Below are 26,195 nucleotides of genomic sequence, written 5' to 3'. Positions count from 1 at the left end.
TCTCGGCATATGCTTAAAATGAGCAGTGGTTCCATAATAAGTTCATAGAGTTGTTGAGTTATATGCGTTATATTGTGAGCTATTTGTATTCTTTATGTTTAGTTTAAAATTTGACCCCAGTGACCTAAAACCCTCGGTCCGCCCCTGACTAGATGATTCCTTTATCCTTGTAAGTTGTAACCCATATACATGAGATGCCTAAATTAACACTAATCTTACAAAATATTACTAGGCGTTCTTAAGCCATTATTAGATTGATGACTAAATTCTTGTACCATTTTGTATGGCCTTTGACTTTGAGAGTTTTGTCATCGTCCATACGTGAAAATGTGGCTGAAAACAAAATAAAGGGGGAAGGACTATATTTCTTTTTTTATTTTGGAGAGGGTTACATCAATATTTTAAAGAAATATTCCTTGCCCATGAAGGTTTATATTATGGGTCTACACGGTCTGGATTGGTTCGATTTTCTAGAAAATCAGTAACCGGATCATTTCAAACAGTTTTAGGAAATTGAGAACTAGAACCTAACCAATATATGCGTGGAACCTCACCAAAAACAAACCGCAAAACCAGTCTAGTTCCAATTCTATCTAATTAGCAACCAAACCTATCACCGGTGTGTGAAAAAGAAAGACATGAGATTGAAATTATAAAGACTAATCTGTTAAATAAGGTTGCAAAGAATTGAAAGAATAGGAAGGTAATCTACTATAATAGAAAAGGAAGGAAGAAAAATAAAAGCTTTCCTAACAAATGAGATTTCATCTCTAAATAAAGTAAGTTTAGCAAACGGTCTAGTCCGGTTCTAATTAACCACTGTTCTTTAATTGAGAACCAGTAATAGAACCAAAATTAACGGTTCTTATTTTTTTGGAACCATAACCTGACTGCAAAACTATAGTACCGGACCAAATAGGACGGTTCGGTCCGGATCGGACCGATTTTATGGTTCGGATGATTTTCTTGAACACGCTTAGTTTATATATCTTTTTTTGGTAAAGAAAGCTTGCATTAAAAACTACTGTAGGAAACAATTGTTCTGGGTTAAATATACTCCAATAAGGTTGATATAATATTGAAATCTTTTCCTGATCCGTTGACAAAAAGTAAATGTATTTAAAAAGGAAAACCTAGAATCTGCACATGAGAAAAAATCGTTTAAAAAAGGGAGATGCTAAACAATGATAATTGGTGTGCTTACATAAAAATAAAATGTATACATAATACTACATATTTTTTCAAAAGGTATCCTTACCTCATGAATGAGAGTAATTTTTGAAAAAAGTAATTTTTGAAAAAAGAGAGTAATTTTTAAGTTCAGAAATTATGTATTTACTAAAATAATTTTTTTACTAATATGAATCTTGTTTGATAGATCTTAAGCCATCCACAGTGGTATAATCAAAAATGGATAATCAAAAGTTGACACATCAACTTTTGATTATTCACTTAAGAGATTGCTAAGCTTAACAATGTTGAGGTTCACAATGGTCACTTCTAGTCCATAACCAAAATAAGGGGTCCACTACAATTTCACACAATCTCTCTCTCCTCTTTTGTTTCCCGCCATTCACTTCCCTCCATTACGTTTTTTTTTTGGGCAAAAATATATCGAATATATGGTGTTCTTCCTAGTGTTATCTATCAAAACAACACCGATTTTTTTCTTTCCTATTCCTATAGCCTATATCACAAATCCACTACTCTCTTAATCTTTCAAAAAAAAAAAATCAGATGTGTTCTTAAATTTGAAAAAAAATGCAAGGTTCTTCCTCTACTTTTTTTTTTTTGCAAGGTTCTTTGTTTACTCAACTATGGGAGGAGGAACAAAAAACTGAATAACCACTTTTTAGTCGAAAAAATCAATTTTTTTTTTGCTAAAAAGTGATTATTTATCAAAATACTTGGGTAAAAGTAATAAATAAAAAAAAAACATTTTTCCCGATTCCTCTCGTTGAGACGAATCAATAACCTATAAAAGTTTGGCGCAAAACTAAAAAATGCGAAAAAAATTCAAATAAAGATAATTTTCAAATTTAAGGTAAGTTTAAGTTAAATTCATAAAAATGCAGCCTAAAATAGAAACGTAAAAGAAGAGTAAAATACCTTAATTTAGCAACGATGAGTTAAATTATAGATGATCGAGAAATATGAGCTTCACTTTTGGAGGAAAAGAAAGAGAACCAGTTTGTGGTTGAAGTGAAGAAGATATAGAGCAAGTGAAGAAGAGAAGAATAAAATAGTAATTGAAATACATATGTATATAAATTTTGGAATTAGTTAACTTATGTAGTGTGGGGTTCACAAATTTTGATTATTGAAAAAAGTTGCTAGTTTTGGTTATCCAAAACCCAAAATTTGATTATTTCTAAGGATGTTGCTAAGTTTGATTATACCATTATGAGCCATTTTTTGCACAAATATTGTTAACTTTAACAACAATTGTCTTCTAGTTATACCACTGTGGATGGCCTTATTGAAATCTTTTATACAGTGAAAAAAATAAAAAATATCTTTTTTATTTTCATTATATTTGAATTTAAAAATTAAAAAAAAACTTTTAAAAATGAAAGTTAAACCGGAACAGGCTTTATCAAAGAAAGGAAATAGATACTACTCCCTCCGTCTCATTTTTATAGTCCATTTTTGTTTTTCGTGCCGTTCTTTTAACGCTTATATCTTCCAATATAAATCTCAAAAAATATGCAATATAGATCTTATTTGATAGTTCTCGACTAGATCTATAATACATAATTTTTAAAATTATAAAAAATATTATAAATTGAAAGATATAAACGTAGAAAGAACAATACGAAAAACGAAAATGAACAATAAAAATGGAACGGAGAGAGTACATCAAAGACTTAACTTCCAAGAATGAAGTGTCAGCTACAGGCGTGTGAGACACACTTTGTCCGGAGCAGTCAAAAGTGTGTCTAGGTTTGTGTCTTGGTTCGGGTACATCTTAGGTTTGTGTCTTAGGTCCGTTTTTTTTAAAACTTTTTTTAAAAAGAAGAAGGTAATTTTAAGTTTAAATATAATAAAAATAAAAAAATTTACCGTTTAAAAGATCTCAACGAAATCTATCAGATAAGATTCATATTAGTAGAAAAATTATTTGTATAAACACATATAATTTTTAAATTTGAAATTACCTTTTTTAATTTTTTTTTTAACTCGAAGTGGCCCTTTGCATCTTTGGTTTGCCCATAAAAAGTACGTGCAAGCGTACATTTTGTTTGGACCAACATTTGTTTGCATTTTTCCACGAAACTTCGAAGGATAATTTGGGGGTGACCCTTTTTTTTTTTTTTAAATCAGTCAATTCATTCAAACATGCCTGAAGGCAAGGATTAAATTGCAATATACAAGAAAGTACCAAACTATCTAATCCGAGACACGAGTTACTACACAAAGCACACTAGGCTACAGACTCAAGGACACCCTGCAGAAGCAGTTGACACAAGTGTTGATATAAGAATCTCATTTGGGCGTAGGCAGAGAAATACCAAACAGAATCCCAGCACAAACCATTAGACAACAAGAACAAATACTAGCAGAAGTCGGCCGGAATTGGACCGAGAGACCCAATCTAGAGCTGTAGAGTCCTGTGGGGGTGGGCGCGGCTTCGAGGCACTCCGAGGCAAACCTTCGTTGCCACGCAAGGCTCCAGGCACTTAGGCCAAGGCAGCGCTGGGGAAAGTCTCAGGCAGGCCAAACGCGCCCACAGCGGCCGAAGAACAAACATACCCAAAATGATGCCACACAACTCATGAGCTTGATGGCAATTTCCGAGTCCAGTTCGATATCTCCACACTGATCATTTTATGACCCGAAATGATCTTCAATCCATTATAGATGCCACACAACTCTTCCTGGGGCCCTTCTTTTTCACATCAAAATTATAATGCGGTTGCTAGTATAATTCTTGACGACCCACCTGATAGCTTTTTTGTTTTTTTAATTTTTAAAAAAAAATATTTTTTCTCTCTCTGGGACCAAAAGTGCAATTTTAGTTATTAGTGGGCCAATCCAACCACCATGAACTATCATACAGGCCTTCTCACTTTTGCCCAAGAGGCCCTGATCAATATGGTCCGGCTTCACCTTCAACTGTTCAAATGTATATTACATGGATCTGGCTTCTCACCGGTCCAAAGCCAATGTAGTTTATTCTCGACAATTAATGATTCAGATTGTTGGCAGTGTCCTATATCTTAAGTAAATTTAGACCGTTAAAAACAATGGCTTAATTGCAAAACACCTCTTAAACTATCACTTTTTTGCAACATGACCCCCTCATGTACAGAACCCGACAGCATGACCCCCTTAACTATCAAAATCAAACAACATCACCCCCTCCCCTCATTTCTGTTAGCTTTTGCTAACATTTTGGACGGATAAATGTTGAATTGGATGAGAAATGAATTCTATTCCTAAAAGGCCCTTCCCATAGGCGGGAAATGAACTTTTGGGGTATTTATACCCCTAACCCTACCAGGTCTGATCTCTTTCCCTTTCCCTTTCCCTTTCTCTTTCTCTCTCTCCAGGTCTGCTCTCTTTCTCTCTCTCTCTCCAGGTCTGCTCTCTTTCTCTCTCTTTCTCCTTCCCATCACCACCCCCCTCTCCCACTGCCACACACCATGAAAACTGGTGGATAATACCACCCACCGAAACCCAGAACAGTTTCCCACTTCTTCTTCTTCTTCTTCTCTTTTCTCTCCATAACCAAGAACAGCAAGAACACCCAGTTTGAAACCCTTAACCCCGATTTCTTCTTCTTCTTCTTCTCTCTCCATAACCAAGACACCATCCAAACCCAAACCCAGACCTAAAACACCATCCTTGCCCAGTTTTTGGAAAAACCCACAACTTAAAATTTTGAAACCTCAAACCCAGAAAATTTCGAACCAAATCTGTCTGCCACATCTCCTCCCTCCCTTATTTAGAAAACTAAACCCACTGAGGTGAATTCACCTTATTTCATACAACATGAGCAGCTCAAGTTCTACCAATATCAACTACTCAGCATACAATGGAGATGAAAAATGCGAATGTGGACGGAGGGCAGTGATGAGACCGTCATTGACTGTGAAAAATCCAGGAAGAAGGTTCCTTGGGTGTATCAACTACAAGGTAAATTTATCCAGAAAACTCTCTTCCCATTTTTTATCTGACTGTACAAAATTTGAAATATGTCATGTTTATTTTCAGAAACGAAATGGATGCAATTTCTTTGAGTGGGTAGATCCAGAAACCTGTCCTAGAGGATTGGAATATGCCAAGATAATGCAAGCCAAAAAAGAACTTGAGAGACAAGTTGAAAAGTTGAAAATGATTAATGAGGGGTTGGAAACAAGAAACCTAATGGTGGAAGAAGAAAATGAAGCCCTGTTCGTGAAAATAGCAGACTTGACTGAGATGAATGTCAACCTAGCAGCTACTAATGAAGCTCTACGTGCACAGATTGGAACAAGGAAGACTAGACAGATTGGAACACGTCTTTGGAACATTATAGTCCTGGTGGTAGTCACTGTGTTTGTAATTGGTGTGCTTGTGTCAAGTGTGAAGCACATCCCTAAGAAGAAAACTTTGTATCTTCCTAAAATATGAATGAATCAAATTGATGCAATGCCAATGTTTCCATTCCATACATGTACAATAATACCAAAAGATATAAATACTAGAAGATTGCACGGACTAGTGCCAAGCCAATGCAACACAAGTGCCATACTAGACCAGATTATTTGAAGCAAGGCAGTGTCAAAACCTGTTAAACACTGGTGCCAAACCAAGGCAGTACCAAAAACTGTTGAACACACAACATAATTGAAGCATAAGTACACATTGAGTTAATAAAATTCACCTCTCATAAGGCAGCCCAAAAAAAATATAAAGTTGATTTCAAAATATAACATCCAGTCAACAAAGTACCAAAAGATTACATATTGACTACTGCCAAGCCCAAGGCAATACCAAAACAATTCATTACAGTTAACAAAATGGAGTTCTTAGCATTGTGGCATTTGGTACAAAAAAACCATTACATAAAGTCATCAAAAGAAAAAGCCAAAGAAAAAGTACTAATGCCATTGAGTACCACTTAAACTATTACACATTACTAACCATTACACAGTACTAAAGTTTAGCCATAAGCCTAAGATAAAGTTGATTCAAGTGGTAGATCTTTGGGTACTTGGTGTTGAAGTTGCTCCTTGGGAGTCTAGCCTAGGAATGTGAGTGTTTGGCATTGTGGCACTGCCACTTCCACTACCACTGCCACATGATGCTGCAGATGAACTTGCTGCCTGATTCCAAAAAAAGGATCCTTGTGGATCTCCTCCAACCCTACATTGACAGCCCAATATAAATGAGTTGACAAATATTGGATTGCTTTCACATCAACTAAACTATAGACAATGGACATGAGAATAGTGTTATACCTGTGGTATTGGCAGACCCACCCTTGGGGCTATAGATTCTGCACCTCCAAACCTTGTCATTGGTATTTTGACTTTCCTAACTATTGGCTCTTTACCCTTCCCACTCTTTGCACCTTTATTTGTTCCAAGATCCACTGTAATGTTTGGATTTCTTTCTGTAATGACAACACCAGGAAGTGCACCAGTGGTTCCACTTCTTCCTCTACCTCCACCTCTACTACCATTCCCATTGTTCACACCTCTTCCTCTTCCAAGAACCATTTGACTATTTGCAGCTCTTTCCCTACCAATGAGAATACCCTGATTTGGACCTCTTCTTTTTACAACCAACCCATTGTTTGCACCAGTGTTTTCTCCACTGTTAGGACCTATTGTTCTACCTCTACTTCTACCACTACTTTTACTACCATTGTTTACTCCTCCAGTACCTCTACTAGCAGTGGAGAACCCTCTTCCTCTACCTCTAGTCACTCCTCTTCCTCTGCCACCCTCATTTTGAACTCCTCTTCCTCTACCTCCATTCAATCCTCTACCTCTGCCAACCACATTTTGAATTCCTCTTACTCTTCTTCCCACCACCATCACACCCTGTTAAAAGCCAAATAATGAGGACTTGTAATGAATAAAAGTGCTGTAAATCACAAATTATTAATGTAATCTTGACAAAAGAAAAAACAGAGTGACCATACTTGTTCACCAGTGCTGTTTGTTGACTTGTGAGGGCAGGTTCTCGCATTGTGACCTGGCTGCTTGCATTGTCCACACTTTAGGGTGGTGTAATACTTCCTCACTCCACTTGAAGTAGTTTTTGGCTCATCAGGGCCCTTCCTTCTATTTTTTTTGGGTCTACCACTCTTTGCCCTAAAAGGAGGAGGGCTGATTGGATCAAAGTCTGTACGAACCCACATTGTTTGGTCTGGAATTGGTTTAATGGTGAAGCTGTATGTCCTTGCAAAAGTACTTTGATGAAAGCACTGATCAACATAATCTTCAGGATCACTTTTATCTGTTATGATTGCAGCCATTCCATGTGCACATGGTATCCCACTGACATCCCATTTCTTGCAAGTGCATGTTTTCTGTCCTATGTCCACCACATAGATCCTAGGTACACAAATGACTTCAAATATGGTGCCACCACTATACATAACCTCAGATTCCCCCATTAGTTGTTGGGTTCTTTCAATTCTCCTACTAATCCTTGGACATATATTACCATTCCAGCCCATACACAACTTAAGTCTAGTTTGCAACCTTGTCATTAGGTATCTTCTAATACTTTCAACCATGGTCAGAATTGGTTGGTCTCTTGCATCTTTGATTGCTGTATTAAAAGCTTCACTTGTGTTGTTATCCATTCTATTGCACTTAGACCTTGTACTATACATGCACCTAGCCCATGTTGTTGGTTCTTCTCTCATCAACCATTCATATGCAGTTTCATCAATCTCTTTAATTTCATTCATCCTCTCCTCAAACTCCTGCACTGTGTAAACTGATGCAGCCCCCCACATGAGATCTTTCCACTCTTTACCCTTGTACAGTTTATTGAAGTTTGAGTACATGTGTCTAATGCAGTACCTATGTTCTACATTAGGGTACTTTTGAGCAAATGTTTCTGTCAAACCCTAGAAAAGAAAAAAAAACAACTTAAGAAATAAACAAACAGCAACAAACATACTGTAAACAATATACACATTTAAGTAAGTAAAGAACTTAAGTAACAAATACCTTCTGCCTATCAGAGATGAAGCACCAACCCTTTTGCTCTGGATTCCCTATCATGTCGGTTAGATTTTCCATGAACCAAGTCCAGCTGTCTTTTGTTTCAGCCTCAACAACAGCAAATGCTAAAGGAAACATCTGATTGTTGGCATCCTTTGCAGTTGCATGCATCAATTGACCTCCAAATGGCCCTTTTAAGAAACATGCATCTAACCCAATTATAGGTCTACAACCAGCTAAAAACCCTTTCACATGTGCATCATAACCTATGAACATTCTCTGAAACACTGGACCTTCACCAGGCAAGGGTTTTTCAACATTCAGTTTAGTCACACTATTTGGGTTCTGTATCCTAATCATCTCACAGTAGTCCCACAACCTCAAATATTGTTTTCTATGATCTCCTTGAATTAGCTCAAGTGCCTTTCTCTTTGCTCTATAGACTTTGGTATGTGAAACATTTATCAGCCACTCTCTCCTAACTATGTTCTTCATTGATTTGACTTTAGTCTCAGGAGCATCAACCAGCTTGGTTATGTACTTTTGGGAAAGCCACGATGAGGTTGCATTATTATTAGTGTAAATCCTAGTACATTTATGCATTTGCGTTATCTTTTTAATTTGAAAGGATTTCTCATCGTACATTGGAGAGGCATGAAGCCTAAAGCCACAATCACGTGCACACTTTACAGTCACTCTTGTAGACTCATTCTTCAAAAATGTGAATGTATACCCCTCCTTTATGTGGTATTCCCTCAATAATTTCCTAAACACCCGCACATTAGGAAACTTCATTCCCTCTATTAGTTGGGGGTTCTTCATGTAACTCTCTTTAAACTCAAGAAAAATAGGTTTCCCATCTTCATCATAGTCCTCTCCCAAGTTGTTATCGTCATTGTCAGAACTAAGATCTTCATCACCTTTACTCCCAAGGTTGTAGGTATTTCCTAAACCTACCAAAGGAATGGTCTCCTCTTGTTCTTCGTCAGAAGACTCCTCTATCCCACTAAAAGATCCACAAGAACTTTCACTATCATCATTGGGCTGCCACTCACAGTCAGAATCACTACCCTCATCCATTTCTTCTGCATCCACACCTTCTCGAACTATATGTTGAACTTCCTCTTCATCACAGCTTTCTTGAACTATGTGTTCAACTCCATCTCCATGAAGGTGTTCCACTACGTGTCCTCCTACGTCTAAGTCACCTCCCAATTCAGTTACGGAGCTAGGGTCAACAGTAGTATTTGTCTCTCTACATATCACCTCCACCTGATCCTCACAATCCTCGTCAGATTCTACCACATTAGGACAATGGACATATACATCAATTATTATATACTTCCTACCAGAATGCACTGCAAACATTTGAAGCATATCATCATGAGAAGTCAATTCAACTAATCCATTGTTCGTGTCATGCATTGGAAGTCTATAAAACACAGTTATGTATTCTGTTACTCCATTAAAATCTGTTATTCCATACCCCATCTGCCTAATATTAACCATCAACTCATAAAAGGTGAAGGAATCTGGATCTACCTTAATTTCTGCAATGACCCCATTCAAGTATTTTGACTGCGACCCCCTGACTACTTTACCACCAACACAGGTATTCAAAGTACACCTCAGATCACCCATGTTTTCTGTGTAACATAACAAAAAAGATAGATTAATAACAGGACCAACAAAACCATACAATGGCTATCATTTAAAAAAATAAATATGATTAATAATTCTGATCACCAATAATTGCAGACTTCGAGAAGTATGGACCTGAACAGAGCAGAAATGACCACATTTTCAAGCCAAACTAGATTACCTAGCTATTGCACGATGACTGATAGCCAGTAATCGTAGCGACGCACCAACCATTAAGGCCAAAGTAGTCCAAACACTCCCGACTCTCAATCATAAAAGTGAATCAAACTTATGCCCAGATGAGACAAGCAGAACCCATTAAAGGAGATCCAATAGAGTTAATACATTAAACACATTGGTACATTACAACAGACGAGTCAAAAATTTAGCTTCCAAAACAATCCAACCTACACAATCATATAAGTTAATCAAACTTAGCATGTCATTCTGATCAATGTTGCACCAAAACTTGCAGATTTCGAGAAGTGTGTTTTCAAGCAAAACTAGATTTCCTTGCTGTTGCATCACAACTAATAGCTAAGAAAATCCAAATTACACCACCAGAGAAGTAAATCAAAATTCTAACCAAAAATAAAAAAATATGATTAATAACAGGACCAACAAAAATATACAGTGGGTATCATTTAAAAATTATGCATGTGCTTGGAAACACTATTTTAAACACTATTGTGTACTCTATTTTAGGATCCCAATCCAATTTTGTAAAGCACCAATATGATACCCAATTTTTAATGCCCTAATCTCATACTTTAGGGTTAAAAAAATGAAGAGTTCGGGAAGCCCCAATTTTTAAGCCCTAATCTCACAGTTCGAAAATCCCTGATATTTAAACCCTAATCTCGGCTTTTGAGGGAAACACATTTTCAATATCCAGAAATTCCCAAACCCCCCTATTTTTAAAAGCCACAATCATTGACTTTTAGGGTTACATTCATTGTTTATGGTTACATTCATTAAAATTTCGAAAACCCCAAAATCCCCCAATTTTTTAAACCGAAAAGCACATGAATACATAAATTGATATAAACAACTTACAGAAAACTTACGTATTCGCAGGAGAACCAGGAAAACCAGGTAGAACTCGGCGTACGGAATCGAACGAAGTAGACTCGGCGTACAGAATTGAACGAAGTAGATTTTGCCACTCTAGGGTTTCGGCTTCTGAGATGCTTCTGTCGATTGATTGGAGATGGGTGGGATGGGTGGGTGGAGATGGGTCTCAGCAGGTAGGGGGCGACGATTATATCATCGATCGAGAGAGAGAGAGAGAGAGAGAGAGAGAAAGAGAGAGATCGTCGACAGAAAGAGTATGTGGTGGTTGTGTCTTCTTCATCTTCTTTTTTTTTTTTTATATCTTTTTCCTTTTTTTTGGTCTTCTTTTTAAGCCAGGGGTTCTTTAGTCTTTTTTTTTCACTCCGTCCAATTTTTAAACGGAAATGAGGGGAGGGGGTGATGTTGTTTGATTTTGATAGTTAAGGGGGTCATGCTGTCGGGTTCTGTACATGAGGGGGTCATGTCGCAAAAAAGTGATAGTTTAAGGGGTGTTTTTGCAATTAAGCCTAAAAACAATTGGACGGCAGACCGTGGAGTATCTAGTTGGGAATGGAGTTAAAACTCATCTGTACGTTATATTCGTACAGCAGGAAGAGGAGTTAAATTGAAATAACTGCACTTTCTGAATAAGGTTTGAAAGCTGAAGCCCAGTTGGCTTTAAATGTTGTCAGCAGAGCCTCAAGCGGTCATTGCAAAAATGCCATAAAACTCACGTCAATGGGAGAGGACATGTGTATGAGTATTAAAGCACCCCTCACCTAATCTGTGAACGAGACTGCCGTGCAGGTTTAACTGCTGGGCCTTGTTTTTGTATTTTTCCTGGCAGATTTTGCTGGAGGCACTGTCTGAGTGTCTGGCCTCGGACACCATCTCTCATAGCTTACCAAAAAGAGATGTTAAAAAGCATCCGATTCAAAATACCAAAAAGAGATAATAAAAAGCATCCGATTCAAAATCAATTGGCAATGAGAAGAGAGATTACCCGGTCTCATATACCACTAGCTTCGAGGTACTGATGTGGAATAAATTTCAACAACTATTAATGTGCCGTCGGCCCTGTTCAGTTTGGATTTTTTTTTTTTGCTCGGCAAACGAAAATTTTTTATTACTCGAAAGGGTACATCGAGGGAAAAAACACAAAAAGGACAAAGAAAGCAAGACCATCCAACAGAGAGTTGGACAGTAATAACGCCTCAAAAGGAACTACAACTTGAACTTTCGAATTCTAGTTTGGATTTTGAGGATGGTTTTTGAAAGTAATGAGTGAAGAGAGATAAAGAAATTTTATTAAAGACCATGTCTAGAGATTTTGAGACCTCAAACCAAAGAAGGATGTGGGCCTCCCAGGTTGGATTGTGCAAGGTTGTTTTAGGGGATTCTTGGACGCTTTTTTCCCACTTTGATGGAAGAGTGTAATGTTGTGGTAGGTGAAATGGGAATGGGAGTGCTTGGCAGCGGTGCCGAGCACCCCATATGACTGTTCATCTCGGCAATTGATGGCTCGGATTTTTGTCGAGCAATCGACGGCTTAGATTTTTTTTAGATTCAATCCAAATCGTCCGTACCGAGATGCACGGCCAGATCGGCTCTTGACACTGCTCGGCAGGCAGCATCCCTGGGTCCGGTGAAATGGGGCATGGACAGACCACCTATTCTTTTTCCTAGAGGGAAAAACCTTCAACTTTTGAACAATGTGTTAGAAATAGAGTTGGGTGCACAATAGGGCTGCAACAAGTAACCAATTCACATTCTTTGCACAAAAATCAGAAAACTACTGTATTACATAACATTTTTCACATTATGACAGTCAAAAAAAGAAATGAGACAAAAGAGAGAAAAAGAAGACATTTTTCTCATTGGACTGAGGCAATAGAGCACCTACCCACCACAGAAGAATACCCATAACCCATGTAGTAGGATAAAAAAAAAAGGGAGTAAATGTCTCAAGTTTGTTCTTCAGCCTCTTTGGAAGGAAGAGGAGGCTCAAACATGCTGAAAACCCTGTAAGCTGAGATCACAGCTAAAACAAAGAAACAGCAAAGGGCCAAGGCATGGAGAACCAAAGCTACAATCAATCTACTGCAGAAGCTTCCATAGGAACTGCAGGCTTCACTCCATGTGACTATTCTATCACCTTTATAAGCCAAGTATAGAATCTCCATCACTGCTGCCCCTGATGTGACGAGTAAGTAAGCCACAACCTGACCAAAACGCCCCCCATGTGAAGACGTGTTTCATTAGAGAAAGGAAAAAAGAATGGTATGGATAACATTATGGTTAATAGCCGGGTTGTGTTCGAGTTTTCGATCAACAGAAATGTCCTGCCCGAGCGCGAGATTATGCCGCGTCGGTACATTTTTTTTTTTTTTTTCGGGGCAAGTTTGAGGTCCGTGGTAGAAGTATCAGGTTTGAGTTGATAGATCACGCTATCATTAATGGGGGGAAAAAAAAACTCAAAAACTCATTATTGGATCCAGAGCAACAAAATCTGCCCCAATCGGTCAATAGGTAAAAGTATGAATCTTTGACTAGTAAAAATACTCGTGAAAAAATTCAGGTGCTTTGGCTGGATTCTCCAGTCCATATCTAGATTGGGGAGAAGTTGAACTCTTTTCGATTTGAACAGTTTTGGATTTGTGGAGAAAACAAGAAAATAGAAAAATATGGGGGAAATATTAGATACTTTTGAGTAAGTTTCTTGTGTTTTCTTTTCCTCCGAATTCTACACAAACTGAATCAAAAACAACCTTACACTGTTACAGGCTGCAGCCCCTTTGATGGTGAGATAAGAAAAGGGAGTACTCTTTCGTGCCAAATCTCACCCTTTTTGTACTTTCTCTCAATTTCTCATCAAAATATTAAATTTAATGAGTGATTTGACTAGAAATCATAACACTTTTTTTTCTTTTCTTATGAAATCCCTCCATCCAAAAGTGACTGTTAATCTATCTCATCCATTAGATTGGTGGGACAGCAAAGTCAAGAGCACCAAACTTCACCGGCCAAGTTTGGACTTGATTGACAAGGTGATAATCAACAATTAAACCCAGAGAAAAAGGAAACACGGGTTTTGTTTGGATCATGATTTGTGGAGGAGTTTTTCTTCTCTTGAATAGTTCCTCCACAAATTCACGATTCAAACACAGCCTAAATTAAGCACTCCCATCAAACATATGAGAATTGGTAGAACACAAGAAAGGTACAAAGGGGAAAAACCTGGTCAGAAACAAAGAAAACCCATGCTTTAGTCACTAAGCATTTGACCCAAGAGGAGACAGCAGCAACAAGAGCATACCCAGCAGAAATGGCACTGATGCACACCATGTATCTGTAAAAGAAAAAAAATAACCATTCACTCATAACCAAGAAAGAATGGACAAAAATCTTGAAAATAGAAGTTAAAGAACTTATCTTTTTTCTTACCTGAGGCTTTTGAGATTGCTGAAACCCAGCTTCCCATAAGTGCTGTTATCCTGCTGATTGGTCACAGTTAACCAAATGGAAGCAACGCTCAGAGGAATCACAAACAACCTTAGAGAGAAATCCAGGAGCTTGAGGGTGGGTATATTTTCTCCAAAACCTCTCATTTTTTGAAAACCAAACAGAACCCAGATACAATGTGAAGCAAACAGAGGTACAACAGGAAAAAAGGGGAAAAGGATGAAGAGAAGATATGGGAAAGTTGTTTGGAAAAGAATGCTTTTGAAAAGAGACTTGTCTATGCACTACTTGGAGCCTTGGTTGTAGTGGGAAGAGTGAGAAGTAGTGGGCTTTGCTTTTTTCAGACTAGTAATCATGCTTTAGGTTGGTTGATCACTTGATCTGCTTGTTTTCTAAAGAGATGTGGGCATGATTGATTCCACGTGGCTTTTTCTCCTAAAACCCTAGAAATCTAGAACAACTCCAATATTTGTAAACGTGCATACTCATCACTCCTTGAATTTTAAAAAGTTAGGGTTATTTTTGACAGATATCCTGTCCTTTCAAGAACTCAAATTGCACGGTACTGATTTGAAAAATGCTCATTACATGGCGGTTGAGATGTAAAAAGTATGTTGAAATACATGTACGTACGTGGTAATAAAATACGTATATTGAAAGATTTCACCCTCTTGCCGTTATTTACATTTAACCAGAAGCTTGTTTTGCTTAGGAGCAAGACACAGAAAAAGTAAATTAAACAAAAGAACCAAATAAGACAAAATTACAAAGACCTAACTAGCCCTTGTGTCAACTAGGAAAACAGAGGCCATAAATCACAAGGGGCAACTCACTTTATTGATTTTCTCTTTTTCCTGTTTTGGCGGGTAGATGGGGGGTAATAAATCAACAGTACAACAAGGGTAAGTTCTTGGTAGCTTGCATTTAAATTTTTTTTTTCCCCCAACTACAGAGCATCCTTTTTAATCAAACATCTAAATGAAAACATTGAAAAGAATGTTATAGGTTCTGAATTTGTTGATTTGAAAAAGAAATGACTCATAGTATTCCTTTTCCTCTAAGTAACCAAAAAAAAAAAAAATTATATTTATTTATTACAAAATTAGTCTTAGGTCTATTACGTGAATTTCATAAGCCCACAAGTGCACCTATTAATTTTGTAAGATTTCAAGTCCATATTAGGGTAGCATGGAGTAGGATAGGGTACCTTAAGGTTTAGGCATTTTCATAAAATTTTAGGATGCATTTTTTGTTATTATAGGATAGGGTACCCCAGGCTAGGGTAGATTACCCTAGCGTAGGTTACTTTAGGGTTTAGGTGTTTTTTTAGGATTTTAGAGTGCACTTTCTTATTATAAAGTTTTAGTGGTTTAGGCACTTTCATAAGATTTAGGATTTTAGGCACTTTCATAGAATACCCTAAGCTTTAGGTTGTGTGAATTTGTGACTTTACAGAACTATTAGATGGACTTGTGAGCTTATGAAATGTCTATAGTATTTGACACCAAATAGTCAAATACCATCCACATAAAACTAAAGAATTTAAAGTTTTTTTTTTAACTTAATCTTTTTATTTGTTTCCTTTTCTCTTTTTGGTAGACCATGTTTATAACTTCCAAAATCATACAATTCCTAGTTTCCTAGTTAAGTTCATGAAGACATGTCACATTCAGCTAGCCATTCTCCTAACCCTACCACTACTCAAAGGAAAACAAACAAAGAAATCTTATCTGAAAATATTGTCATATTTTTAAGCAAACTTCCATGAGTCACGGGTGATAGAATGAAACCGACTTTCTTGGATTGGATGTCCCCGAAGCGACCTTGAAAAAAAACAAAAAAAAAAAAAAATTAAAAAATATATATATATATATATATGAAAGAGAGATTTTCAATTGTGTTGGGGACCATTGAAAATGTCTGATCTGTTTTTGTTGTAAAATTTCTTCCCTATGTCAAAAACACAAGTTCTATTGTGACTTATCTCAAATTCAAACCTGAAATCACAAACTTTGTCTCGAAACTTGATCACAACCCGTATGCAACACCCAATGCTATTTGTTTGGTCTCATCAGGTTGTTTTTATTGCATATTGGGAGTTGCGGAACATGGCCAACTCAGGATGCATTTCCGCTAAACTAATTATACTAAAATTCATGTTTTTACAGATTTTTAGGCAAGTCATTATCCTCATATACATCAACTGAAATAGTATTAAGCAGAAACATATTATGACTCTTGTCATTAGCTTGTAGTTTATTTGGTTTAGCGGAAACACACCCTCATTGTAAAATTCAAATGCTGATTGCCGGTGGAAGTAAGTTTTGCACCAAATCACGCAATTCATCGTGTTCTTACGTGATTGTTCTGTTATCTTTTCTCACTTTCTGTATACCATCACACACAACAAATCCGTCAACAAAGAAACTAAATCCATTCAAGGCCAGCTGAAATGCAGTCACAAACAATTGAATGACCAGAAGCTAGATTTTCTGATTACCTATTAGCTTCAGCTAGAAGCAAAAAGACCCTAACAAATTGGGCCATTGTCACTGTCTCCATTGCAATCATGAAAAAGAAATAAAACTAATCAAAGTTTCAAAAACAAGTCCACTCACAAAGGAAAACCATCAAATGCTTAACCAAGAACCAGCCCTCATTATAATACCCAAGTGCTCATATAGGCTAAGGCATCATTTCCAAGAAATCATATAGACAGCATTTAAGAATCTAAAGAATGTTAGTTACAGTCTTGTTAATTTACTTTGTTACTGGCTTACTGCTAAGCTCTTGCTCTCCTTGCCTAAAATGGAGAAGAATCCCACACCAGCATCCCCTCCCTAGTCTCTATTACATATTAGAGTTTGTTGTTACATACAATTCTCTACCTAATTACCGTAATACAAGCTCACTCGTGTATCTACGTGCTTCCACGAGAGGCTTGAAGACATGAATTGCTCATCAGAAAACTGTACTCCACAGAGCATTATCGCCCTCCCCACACCGTCGGTGAACCTCCTTGATCTTCTCAGTGGACTTGCAAATCCCACTGCAGCTCCAATCAAAGGAAGCAACGCAGATTTTGCCTGCCTGAGCTTTCCACTCACAATCTGCGGTAACAATTCACATCACTACAGCCCTTAGATTTTTCAGATTCTAAGAAGTTCATTACTTCCTTCTCTTCTGAATAGAAAAATATGGTAATTTGTCATAGATTCATAAAAAAAAAAAAAGGGGCGGGAATAGCCTAATAGACCTTTTTTTTTTATCCGCCAAAACGCCCCTCAGGCAGCCTAATAGACCTTGATTTTGGTTATTCTCATTCAAATCATGTCCAGCCAAATACTTGATTCATTGAACCGAACTCTAACAAACTGCTTCTATAGCCAATTGAGGGCCTGTTGGGAGGGAGTTTTTTTTTTCAGTGTTTGGGAACCAAAAATAATGAAGATTCAAACACATTGACATTTTCAATTGTGTGAATATATATATTTTTTGAAATTTTAAAAACATATCTTTGGTGTTTTTACTAAAAAGTGAGTTGTTTTCAGGAAATTTTGCTGGAAAAGTTTTGGTAACTATTTGCTTAGTGAGTTTCTTGTGTTTTCCAAAAACAGAAACAGGGAAGGAAAATAGTGCAAAAGTTGACACAATAATTCTTAGAAGTTAGGCGGGATTACTCAGATGAAAATGCATGTCATTACCAGGTGGGGTTCCGCAACATAATCTCCGGTCATCTATATGCTTCACATCCAATCCAATAAACCAAGATCCCACGGAGACATCCTCATTAGCATACTTATGGAGAGCATGTCTGGTATGACCATTACAGTCAAGAGTGAGAAGATGTTGGAGATGATCAATAAAACAAACCCTGAGACACTTTTTCCAAGTTTACGGATAACTTACTGGTTGATTGATATATAAGTAGCCAAATCTTTTGAAATAGCATATAGCTGCCCAGTAGCATGACGAAAATACTTGTTTCCATCCGCACCAAATTTCCAGTACTCAGGTTCATGATATCTTGCTCCCCTGTTTAAAAAAGGCAAAGTACAAATAAGGATGACAGGACACACAACTGGAGGAGCAATTTCTGAATTTTCTGCTGTGAGCATTATTGCCGAAAATTTTAGCTTACTTGTGAGCAAGGACTGGACCAGATTTCATGCATCCAATATACACCCGGGGTTTCAAACGATGCCTCACTAAAGTTGATCCTAGTGTAGCTGTAGTTGTATGAATGAAGTCAGCATAAAAAAGGGATGGAAAATAAAAATGAGAAATTAACCCCAAAAATCCCTGAAATACCAAAACGATATGAGAGGATTTATTATCACGATCTTAGACAATAGCATGATGCATAGCTCAAATTAGGTTGCCTTGATACTATAAAAACAATACTTTTAAGCTCTAAGCACAGTAATTCAATGGAATAATCTGCTGGGGAATTCTGGGCAGCCATCTCAGTACAACCACATGAGTGAGTAGTTCATGTTGCATAAAATATGAATGGCATATGTCTAAATATGTACATACAGACCATACAAGAATACAAGTGAAGTTTTAGGCTGTTTTTTCCAGACCAAATAATCACTGGAATTCATAAACTTCACGTTTTAGCCATAGCTACATTTTACCTAAAATAAGATAGTATAGGTAAAATACACATTCCACCATGCAAGAAAGTTAACATCTGCATCTTTTACCTATATTTACATGAACGTCATCATCAACTTTGACGTAGAACTCCGCATCCCACAAAGCTACAGCCGTAGCAAAATACTTCTTTGTCTTGCCTGACAGTTCGAGGTACCCTTCGACATGATCCTATTAAAATTATATTAACATAAGAGGTTATGACTAATCAATTCCTTTCTCTTGATTAACATATATGAGCTCAATGCTGCTGCACTGTGGGTTAAAGTCCCATGTGGGTGTCTGTAAGTGCAATGAGGCTTTACTGTGAGAGATGGTGAGTGTAGTTAGGTGGTATACAGTCCAGATTGTTGTTATTGGGTCTGATAGATGGGGTAAATAACTGATAGAAGCAAGACAGAATGGCAGTACCAGCCTCAATAAATCACCGTGCTTCTTGTCTTCTGCTTCAATAGTTCTATCAAGAATACCACCTGATGAAGCACTAGCAACCAAATGGCCAAAAGGAAACAAAGCCAAATTAGACATCACATTAGATAATCCATCATAAGTTGCTATAGACATAATAAAGACATCAGCCAAAAGATTCCATTTCTCCAAAAGTTTGTTGTCTAAAGTTTACCCTTACTTTCCCAATTTGAGCAGATACAGTATCTTCATTTCTTAATATGGTGTAAAGTTTTACACCAGTTTCCCCCCATATGTCAAAAGGCAAGACAGACTAAGATTCATTTTACTTCTCAAATTGAATGAAACTGTGTTGCCCTGTGACTGGTCTGGTCGTCCCAAAGCAAGCAAATTTGAAGTATTCCGTTTACTCGTCATATCATGTCACCCAAGGTAGGTTAAACATCTTCAACTTTGCACGATAAAAAATAAGGTAAGAATAACTAATAGCTCTACTCAAAGAAGTTCTCTTCAGAATGTGGTTTTACGCATTTAATATGACAATAAGCCCAAACTACTGTTTTAGGCCGCAATTAAGTCAAAAAAGTATTGCTATTAATTTGAAAAAGCTTTGTGCAATGAGCCACGATGAGATGGAAATGACACCAAGATTGTTGCAAACCCACATTAAAACCTGTATTTTGTCAATAAAAAGAGGACTATTCAACTAAAGTTGAGGACCACGCCCATGCAGTACTAGACAAGGCAAGATAACAATTATTAGATTCGAGCCTTCTTGGGCAAAGAGCATTCGTTAAACAGAAGTTTTGACTTTTAAAGCCATAAACAGGAATACATGTAAGAGATTGATTTACTTATATATCAAGATCGGTTTTGGATTTTCCCCTTCACCTACCTGTGACCTATTACAAACCGAATTACGATACCCTTTTCTTTCTCGAGTTTCTTCAGTTTGTCACCTGATTTGAATACAAGATTCAAAAGTACTCATGAATTGACTCTACAAAGGAAAAGAAAAAACTACAACGAAAAATTCAGGGAATTCACGAACCTTGTGGCATCCAACTAGCACGGACTGAGTCTCTTCTCTTCCGGCTGCTAAAAGCAGTGTTAATACCTATGACCATTAGATATTTTCTTTTCCTATCAGGTTCATAAATCCCCAAGTCACCGGATATGGGAGAACCACTAAGGATAAGATCCTGTGCAGCCCTTGCAGCAGCTAATTCCATCTCCAAATTTGAAATTGTTTTATCAAGTGTTCTGCATGCCATACATCCGCACAATTTTATCAATCGTGTCAACGGATAACCTAAAGTACTCTTAACCTCAGCGAACCCCAGCTATCATGAACCGTAGTTAGCTTACTGTATGGCATCTTGTCTCCTCGAAACTCCCCCAAGTATTTCCTTTGACTCTTTCTTTTCAACGTTCTGCTGAAATCACAAAAATGAAAATCAGGTTAAAATCCTAGTTAAACTCTAAATTAGAAAGTGGAAGAGTTAGTAACTAAGAGAAATGTTTCTCTGACATCACAATATCATCAACCCTCCCTGTGGGAAGTGGAGATAAATTTCTTAGTGACCAAAACCCTTCAAGAATGGAATTTGTGGTGTTGCTCATGAATTAACAGTCAGCAGTCAATAGTTAATGATTCAAATTTGTCATGAATTTAGGTTTTTGTGCCTGAAAATCCGCTCTCTTTTTTTTCCAGCAGAAAAGGGAGGACAAGTTTGTAGGCATTGGCCTCAAGGTTCTCGATTATTCCACAAGCAAAGTTCATTTGGTGAGTGACCAATTGGAAATTTATGGAAAGTTACATTCCTGCCGCGGAATAGTATCTATGTAGGTTTTTCTACAGGAAGAGCGAGAGCTACTATAGAGACTTTGGACTATCCAAATATTTTTAAAATCTTAAATTAAATAAGCGAATTAGATAAACCTTCATCTGAGTTTACCCTTTCATCTTCAATCCCCATTCTCCTTCGTGTGACTTTAGCTTCTGGCACTGCCCACATCCTAATACCAAAACATCTTGATTAGTATACATGCAGGATGCTGCACCTCCATGCAACAAAAGAAGAAATAGGGAACATTGCTTTATTTATCATCAAGCAACAAATCCTTTCGTACTTCTTTCACAATAGATGCTAAGAATCTCTGTTAGAGCTCTTAGCTTCGTGCTCCACATAAAGATCACTTCATGATCTATTCCTAAATATAAAGTGCTAGACTACAAGCTCCCTTTTCATATTATCTGGCCACTGCAATTTCAAATTTCTTAAACGCGAGTCCTAAGACAGAAAATTGTAACTCATTAGAAAAGCACATGTCCAAAGAGACGGTGATTATGAGAATGTTTCCTTGATCCTTCTTTCAAGTAGAGCTTCGATTGGACTCTGATAGCTTAGGAAAGAATGATGGGTCGCTAATAAGGCCCCTAAATTAAGGTGGTATACGAATCAAAACATAATTCAAACCTGCAAAAGGTAACTTCGAGTAACTCATAATTTGGTAATCCTTTTTCACGTTCCGCCCATAACAACATTTTCTTATTTGATCAGTGACAACAACTGCAAATAACAAGGATTGCAAAAACAACCTTTATCAATTAATCCCATTTAACCAACTTGAGCTAGCTTAGTTGGCCAAACTTCTACACTCTCTTTTCAGAGGTCGGTGGTCAAATCTGTAAAGGAAATATAGTCACACATTACTTGGGAGTGGAATAGGTGATCACTTAATATAATGTTGGGACCTCTCCGCTCATACTCATTGCCAATTGATTTTGAGTTGGATATAAAGTTTCCACAAAATCTTGCCGAAGGAAGCATTGATATATTTTTTTGGGAAATGATATTGGCACTCCAAAAATTGATGCAAACACTCCAAAAAACAAAGAAAAGTGGCTTTGGAGTTACACTGATTTTGGAGTGCCTGCATCAATTTTTGGAGTGCCAATATCATTTCCGTCCATGAAGTCAAATCTTCCCATTATAGGGCTACTTCTTGGGTTGATGTTTTCTGGGCTTGGCTACTTCTTATAATTCTCATGATATTGGGGCAAAAAGGAAAACAAAATTAATGCCACTGGATCAAACCCTCGACTGAAATCAAGATTCAGGAATTCGAAACAAAGAATCAAAATTTCGAGGAAACGAATAATACCCAATTCATCAAATTGAACTTATCAGAATCCGACAAACAAATTGAAATCAATTCAATCAGTTAGTATAAACTTAGAGATCACAGCTAACCTGTCGGTGAAGAGCATCCCAGCAAGGAAGCATCCAATGCATAGAAAAGGAGTCAACTTTCTAGACAAAACACTCTTTGAAGTTGAATCAGCTCCTCTGCTCTTCAAAGACATTGTGCTCTTCTTCTCTTAAACCAATCAGTATCGTAAAACTAAAGTGAAGAACCCATTACCCATGTCTAGCTATGACCCCAATAGCAAATAACAAGAATACCGGCAGAAAAGAAACCACCTTTATCAATTAATCCTCTCTCTCTCTCTGTCTCTCTCAGAATGTTATGGACTTTCTCTCTCTAAATCTACATATGGAGGGTGGGAAAGAAGATTGTTAGAGCCTTTAGAGGAGATGGTCTGTTGAAAGAATTTGATCTGAGAAAGACCCACCACCCACCACCACCTACACCAACTGGAACTGGAACAAGAACTTTGCACTCAGAAATCAGGACACTGACCAATTAACTAATTTACTAAACTACCCCTTCGCAAGCTGCCAGTATCAGAATTGTCGGTTCACATGTCAAAAGTTTACTCTCTCTCTCTCTCTCTCTCTCTCTCTCTCTCTCTCTCTCTCTCTCTCTCTCTCTTCTTCTGAAAAAAAAAAAAAAAAGAAGTTTACTCATTTAAGGCCATCTACAATGGTATAATCAAAAGCCAATTGTTGTTAAAGTTAACAATATTGATGCAAAAAATGGCTCACAATGGTATAATCAAACTTAACAACATCCTTAGAAATAATCAAATTTTGGGCTTTGGATAACCAAAACTAGCAACCTTTTTCAATAATCAAAATTTGTGAACCCCACACCACATAAGTTAACTGGTTCCAAAATTATATACACGCGTATTTCAATTAGTATTTTCTTCTTCTTCTCTTTTTCACCTGTTTTATATCTTCTTTACTTCAACCACAAACGTTTCTCTTTCTTTTCCTCTAAAAGTGAAACTCATATTTCTCGATCATCTACAATTTAACCCATCGTTGTTGAATTAGGGTATTTCACTCTTCTTTTCCGTTTCTATTTTAGGCTGCATTTTTATGAACTTAACTTAAATCTGAAAATTGTTTTTATTTGAATTTTTTTCGCATTTGTTAGTTTTGCATCAAATTTTTATGGGTTATTGATTCGTCTTGACAAAAGGAATCGGAAAAGTAATTTTTTTTTTTACTTTTACCCAATTATTTTGAGAAATAATCACTTTTTAGCAACAAAAAAAAAATGATTTTTTCGACTAAAAAGTAGTTATTCTTTTTTGGTTCCTTCATCTATGGTTGAGTAAATGAAGAACTTTGCAAAAAAAAAAAAAAAAGAATCTTGCATTATTTTTCAAATTCAAGAACTCATCTGATTTTTTTTAAAAATTAAGAAAGTAGTGGATTTGTGATATAAGCTACATGAATAGGAAGGAAAAAAAAGTTTTGGTGTTGTTTTGATAGATAACACTAGGAAGAACACCACATGTTTGATATATTTTTGCCCAAAAAAAAAATGTAATGGAGGGAAGTGATAACGGAAAACAAAGGGGAAGAGAGAGATTGTGTGAAATTGTAATGGACCCCTTATTTTGGTTATGGATTAGAAGTGACCATTGTGAACCTCAACATTGTTAAGCTTAGCAACCTCTTAAGTGAATAATCAAAAGCTGATGTGTCAACTTTTGGTTATCCATTTTTGATTATACCACTGTGGATGGCCTAATAAAAACGTTTTTTTTGGTTGTTTTCATTTTTTACTCCTTCCATCCCAGCAGAATGTATCTTTTCACTATTAGAATCTCTTATAAAGTTATTTATATTTTCCATGTGTAATGTAAATTTTATTTGATAAATTTCATTTAATTTTATTATATATATTTTTTAAAACCACAAAAAATTTATACATTATTACAGAAATCTGGATAATTTTTTTAGAGGTCAAAATAGTGAAATAAATAATCTTCTTGAGATGGAGGGAGTAGTTTATATAGAAAGACGATGGTATTACTTGTAAACATGAATGTCCGTATGCTAATCATTTTTTCGAAGGTAAAATTAAGAATTGCGTAGTTCTTTTGTGTAAAAATCTTTCGCAACTGGTTCTTTATTTTGTTCGTACGAGACTTGCTACCTCTTTAGTTATTTTTGGATTTAGGGTTTGATTTTAATTGCTACGAACCTCACATTATTGATGGAGTGTTCCGCTATTATAACACTTGAAATGCGAGTTTTCTATCGCATGACAACAAAAATATCGCATAATGTAGTAATGCCCTTCTTGCTACCTCTTTAGTTATTTTTGGATTTAGGGTTTGATTTTAATTGCTACGAACCTCACATTATTGATGGAGTGTTCCGCTATTATAACACTTGAGATGCGAGTTTTCTATCGCATGACAACAAAAATATCGCATAATGTAGTAATGCCCTTCTTCACCTTGCTTTGTATGGATGTTTATAACTATTTTTTGGTAACGTTTTAGTAAAGGACCTAAATTTCATCAGATGTGTCACCTTAAACGTTGATTTTGCATAAACTTGTTTAGCAGGATGTCTGAGGGCCAAATTGTAATAATAATTTATTTGCTTATATTTTGTGTCTTTTTCATACTCCATCTAGTTTGAATAATTAAAAATAAGCGAGATAATCAAACGATAATATATTTATGAAGTACTCCGTAACTATCAACGTCAGTCACCTAAAAAGAGTAGTATTACTGTTTCTCTTAATGTTATGGCCTAATAATTATTTTTATCAGCCATCAGGTTTGAAAGTTCCCAAAGCGTTCCGTTTCTGTTTGGGTAATCCTGTTTAGAGTAGGCTTTGTTATAGGAAACATACTTTAATTTAATGGAGTTGAACCCGCGGTGCGTGTTGTCCTTAAGCGTGCTAGGCAAATTTGGGCCGTTCATGTTAGGCAATGGACAACCGAGATTGACCCAACACGCATGCTGTCCATTTTTTTATATAGGATGTCCGAGTGAGTTTGCTCGCTGGACTAATTTCAGAAGCCTGAAGTCAATGAGCTCCAAGGTTGGAATGTTTTGTTTCCGTGAAATTCGAGCATGAGATTTCACGGAGGACAAACATTTATTTAAAATGGTGATATTTCACTTCTGCTATTGCCTAAAATCACTTCCATCGAGTGACAATTGATGCTAGTTGGTTTTCTTTTTAGAAAGAGTAAGAACTTTATTGATAACAGAGATTACAACATAACGTGTGCATCTAATACAACTGGGAAAGACCAATTGTCCATTTACACAACAAATAACACATTCAAATAAAATGAAAGATTCGTCTAGCTATAAATTGATCAAACGTTTAGATGTCAGAGAAGCGCATTCAGGTTGTTGATGAGCAACTATCACAGTAGTTTTACTATTGACGAGCCTTTCTTACAACCACCGACGTATCTCCTCTGAGTCTCTTTCTGGTCTTGTTTAATAAATAGTTAGCGGAAGAGACTTGATAGTGATGAAGGGAAAAAAAAAAAGGAAAAATAGTCATTTAGTACATGGTTTTGGGAGGACTGGATTTGCAAAGACATGATTTCCCAATCTTTCATCT

The 26,195-nt window shown here is 36.6% G+C and overlaps 5 protein-coding genes across 7 annotated transcripts; 1 reads left to right on the top strand and 4 right to left on the bottom strand.

The window, feature by feature from the left end:
* Nucleotides 1-4,970: 4,970 nt before the first annotated feature.
* Nucleotides 4,971-5,616, top strand: LOC131328751 (uncharacterized protein At4g04775-like). Its single transcript, XM_058361651.1, has 2 exons — nucleotides 4,971-5,139; nucleotides 5,218-5,616. The coding sequence occupies exons 1-2, from the start codon at nucleotides 4,996-4,998 to the stop codon at nucleotides 5,614-5,616; spliced, it is 543 nt and encodes a 180-aa protein (XP_058217634.1). The 5' UTR covers nucleotides 4,971-4,995.
* Nucleotides 5,617-6,176: 560 nt separating this feature from the next.
* On the bottom strand, nucleotides 6,177-7,028 carry LOC131328750 (uncharacterized). The gene is made up of 3 exons (XM_058361649.1): nucleotides 6,875-7,028; nucleotides 6,447-6,826; nucleotides 6,177-6,311 (listed from the first exon to the last, which is right to left on the bottom strand). The coding sequence occupies exons 1-3, from the start codon at nucleotides 7,026-7,028 to the stop codon at nucleotides 6,177-6,179; spliced, it is 669 nt and encodes a 222-aa protein (XP_058217632.1).
* Nucleotides 7,029-7,084: 56 nt separating this feature from the next.
* LOC131328749 (uncharacterized) lies at nucleotides 7,085-10,128 on the bottom strand. Its single transcript, XM_058361648.1, has 2 exons — nucleotides 8,178-10,128; nucleotides 7,085-8,074 (listed from the first exon to the last, which is right to left on the bottom strand). The coding sequence occupies exons 1-2, from the start codon at nucleotides 9,810-9,812 to the stop codon at nucleotides 7,085-7,087; spliced, it is 2,625 nt and encodes an 874-aa protein (XP_058217631.1). The 5' UTR covers nucleotides 9,813-10,128.
* Nucleotides 10,129-12,604: 2,476 nt separating this feature from the next.
* On the bottom strand, nucleotides 12,605-15,004 carry LOC131330500 (CASP-like protein 2D1). Its single transcript, XM_058364110.1, has 3 exons — nucleotides 14,310-15,004; nucleotides 14,103-14,214; nucleotides 12,605-13,087 (listed from the first exon to the last, which is right to left on the bottom strand). Exons 1-3 carry the CDS (start codon nucleotides 14,471-14,473, stop codon nucleotides 12,830-12,832), a joined length of 534 nt encoding a protein of 177 aa, XP_058220093.1. The 5' UTR covers nucleotides 14,474-15,004; the 3' UTR covers nucleotides 12,605-12,829.
* A 2,019-nt stretch (nucleotides 15,005-17,023) lies between these two features.
* LOC131330499 (probable beta-1,3-galactosyltransferase 2) lies at nucleotides 17,024-23,137 on the bottom strand. Of its 3 annotated transcripts, none has more exons than XM_058364108.1 (11): nucleotides 22,652-23,137; nucleotides 21,353-21,413; nucleotides 20,763-20,827; nucleotides 20,446-20,657; nucleotides 20,290-20,353; nucleotides 19,398-19,470; nucleotides 19,037-19,157; nucleotides 18,469-18,556; nucleotides 18,237-18,362; nucleotides 18,032-18,141; nucleotides 17,024-17,437 (listed from the first exon to the last, which is right to left on the bottom strand). In XM_058364108.1, exons 1-11 carry the CDS (start codon nucleotides 22,762-22,764, stop codon nucleotides 17,289-17,291), a joined length of 1,182 nt encoding a protein of 393 aa, XP_058220091.1. In that variant the 5' UTR covers nucleotides 22,765-23,137; the 3' UTR covers nucleotides 17,024-17,288. The 3 variants fall into 3 exon arrangements, with proteins under 3 accessions (XP_058220091.1, XP_058220090.1, XP_058220092.1); XM_058364107.1 differs by having other exon boundaries at nucleotides 20,763-20,830; nucleotides 22,652-23,098; XM_058364109.1 differs by lacking the exon at nucleotides 22,652-23,137 and having other exon boundaries at nucleotides 20,763-20,830; nucleotides 21,337-21,357.
* Nucleotides 23,138-26,195: the final 3,058 nt, after the last annotated feature.

This window comes from Rhododendron vialii, chromosome 6a (genome assembly GCF_030253575.1).
Source record: "Rhododendron vialii isolate Sample 1 chromosome 6a, ASM3025357v1".
Classification (NCBI taxonomy): domain Eukaryota; kingdom Viridiplantae; phylum Streptophyta; class Magnoliopsida; order Ericales; family Ericaceae; genus Rhododendron; species Rhododendron vialii.
Note: the sequence above shows the minus strand (reverse complement) of the source record. Positions and strands in the feature narration are given on the sequence as shown.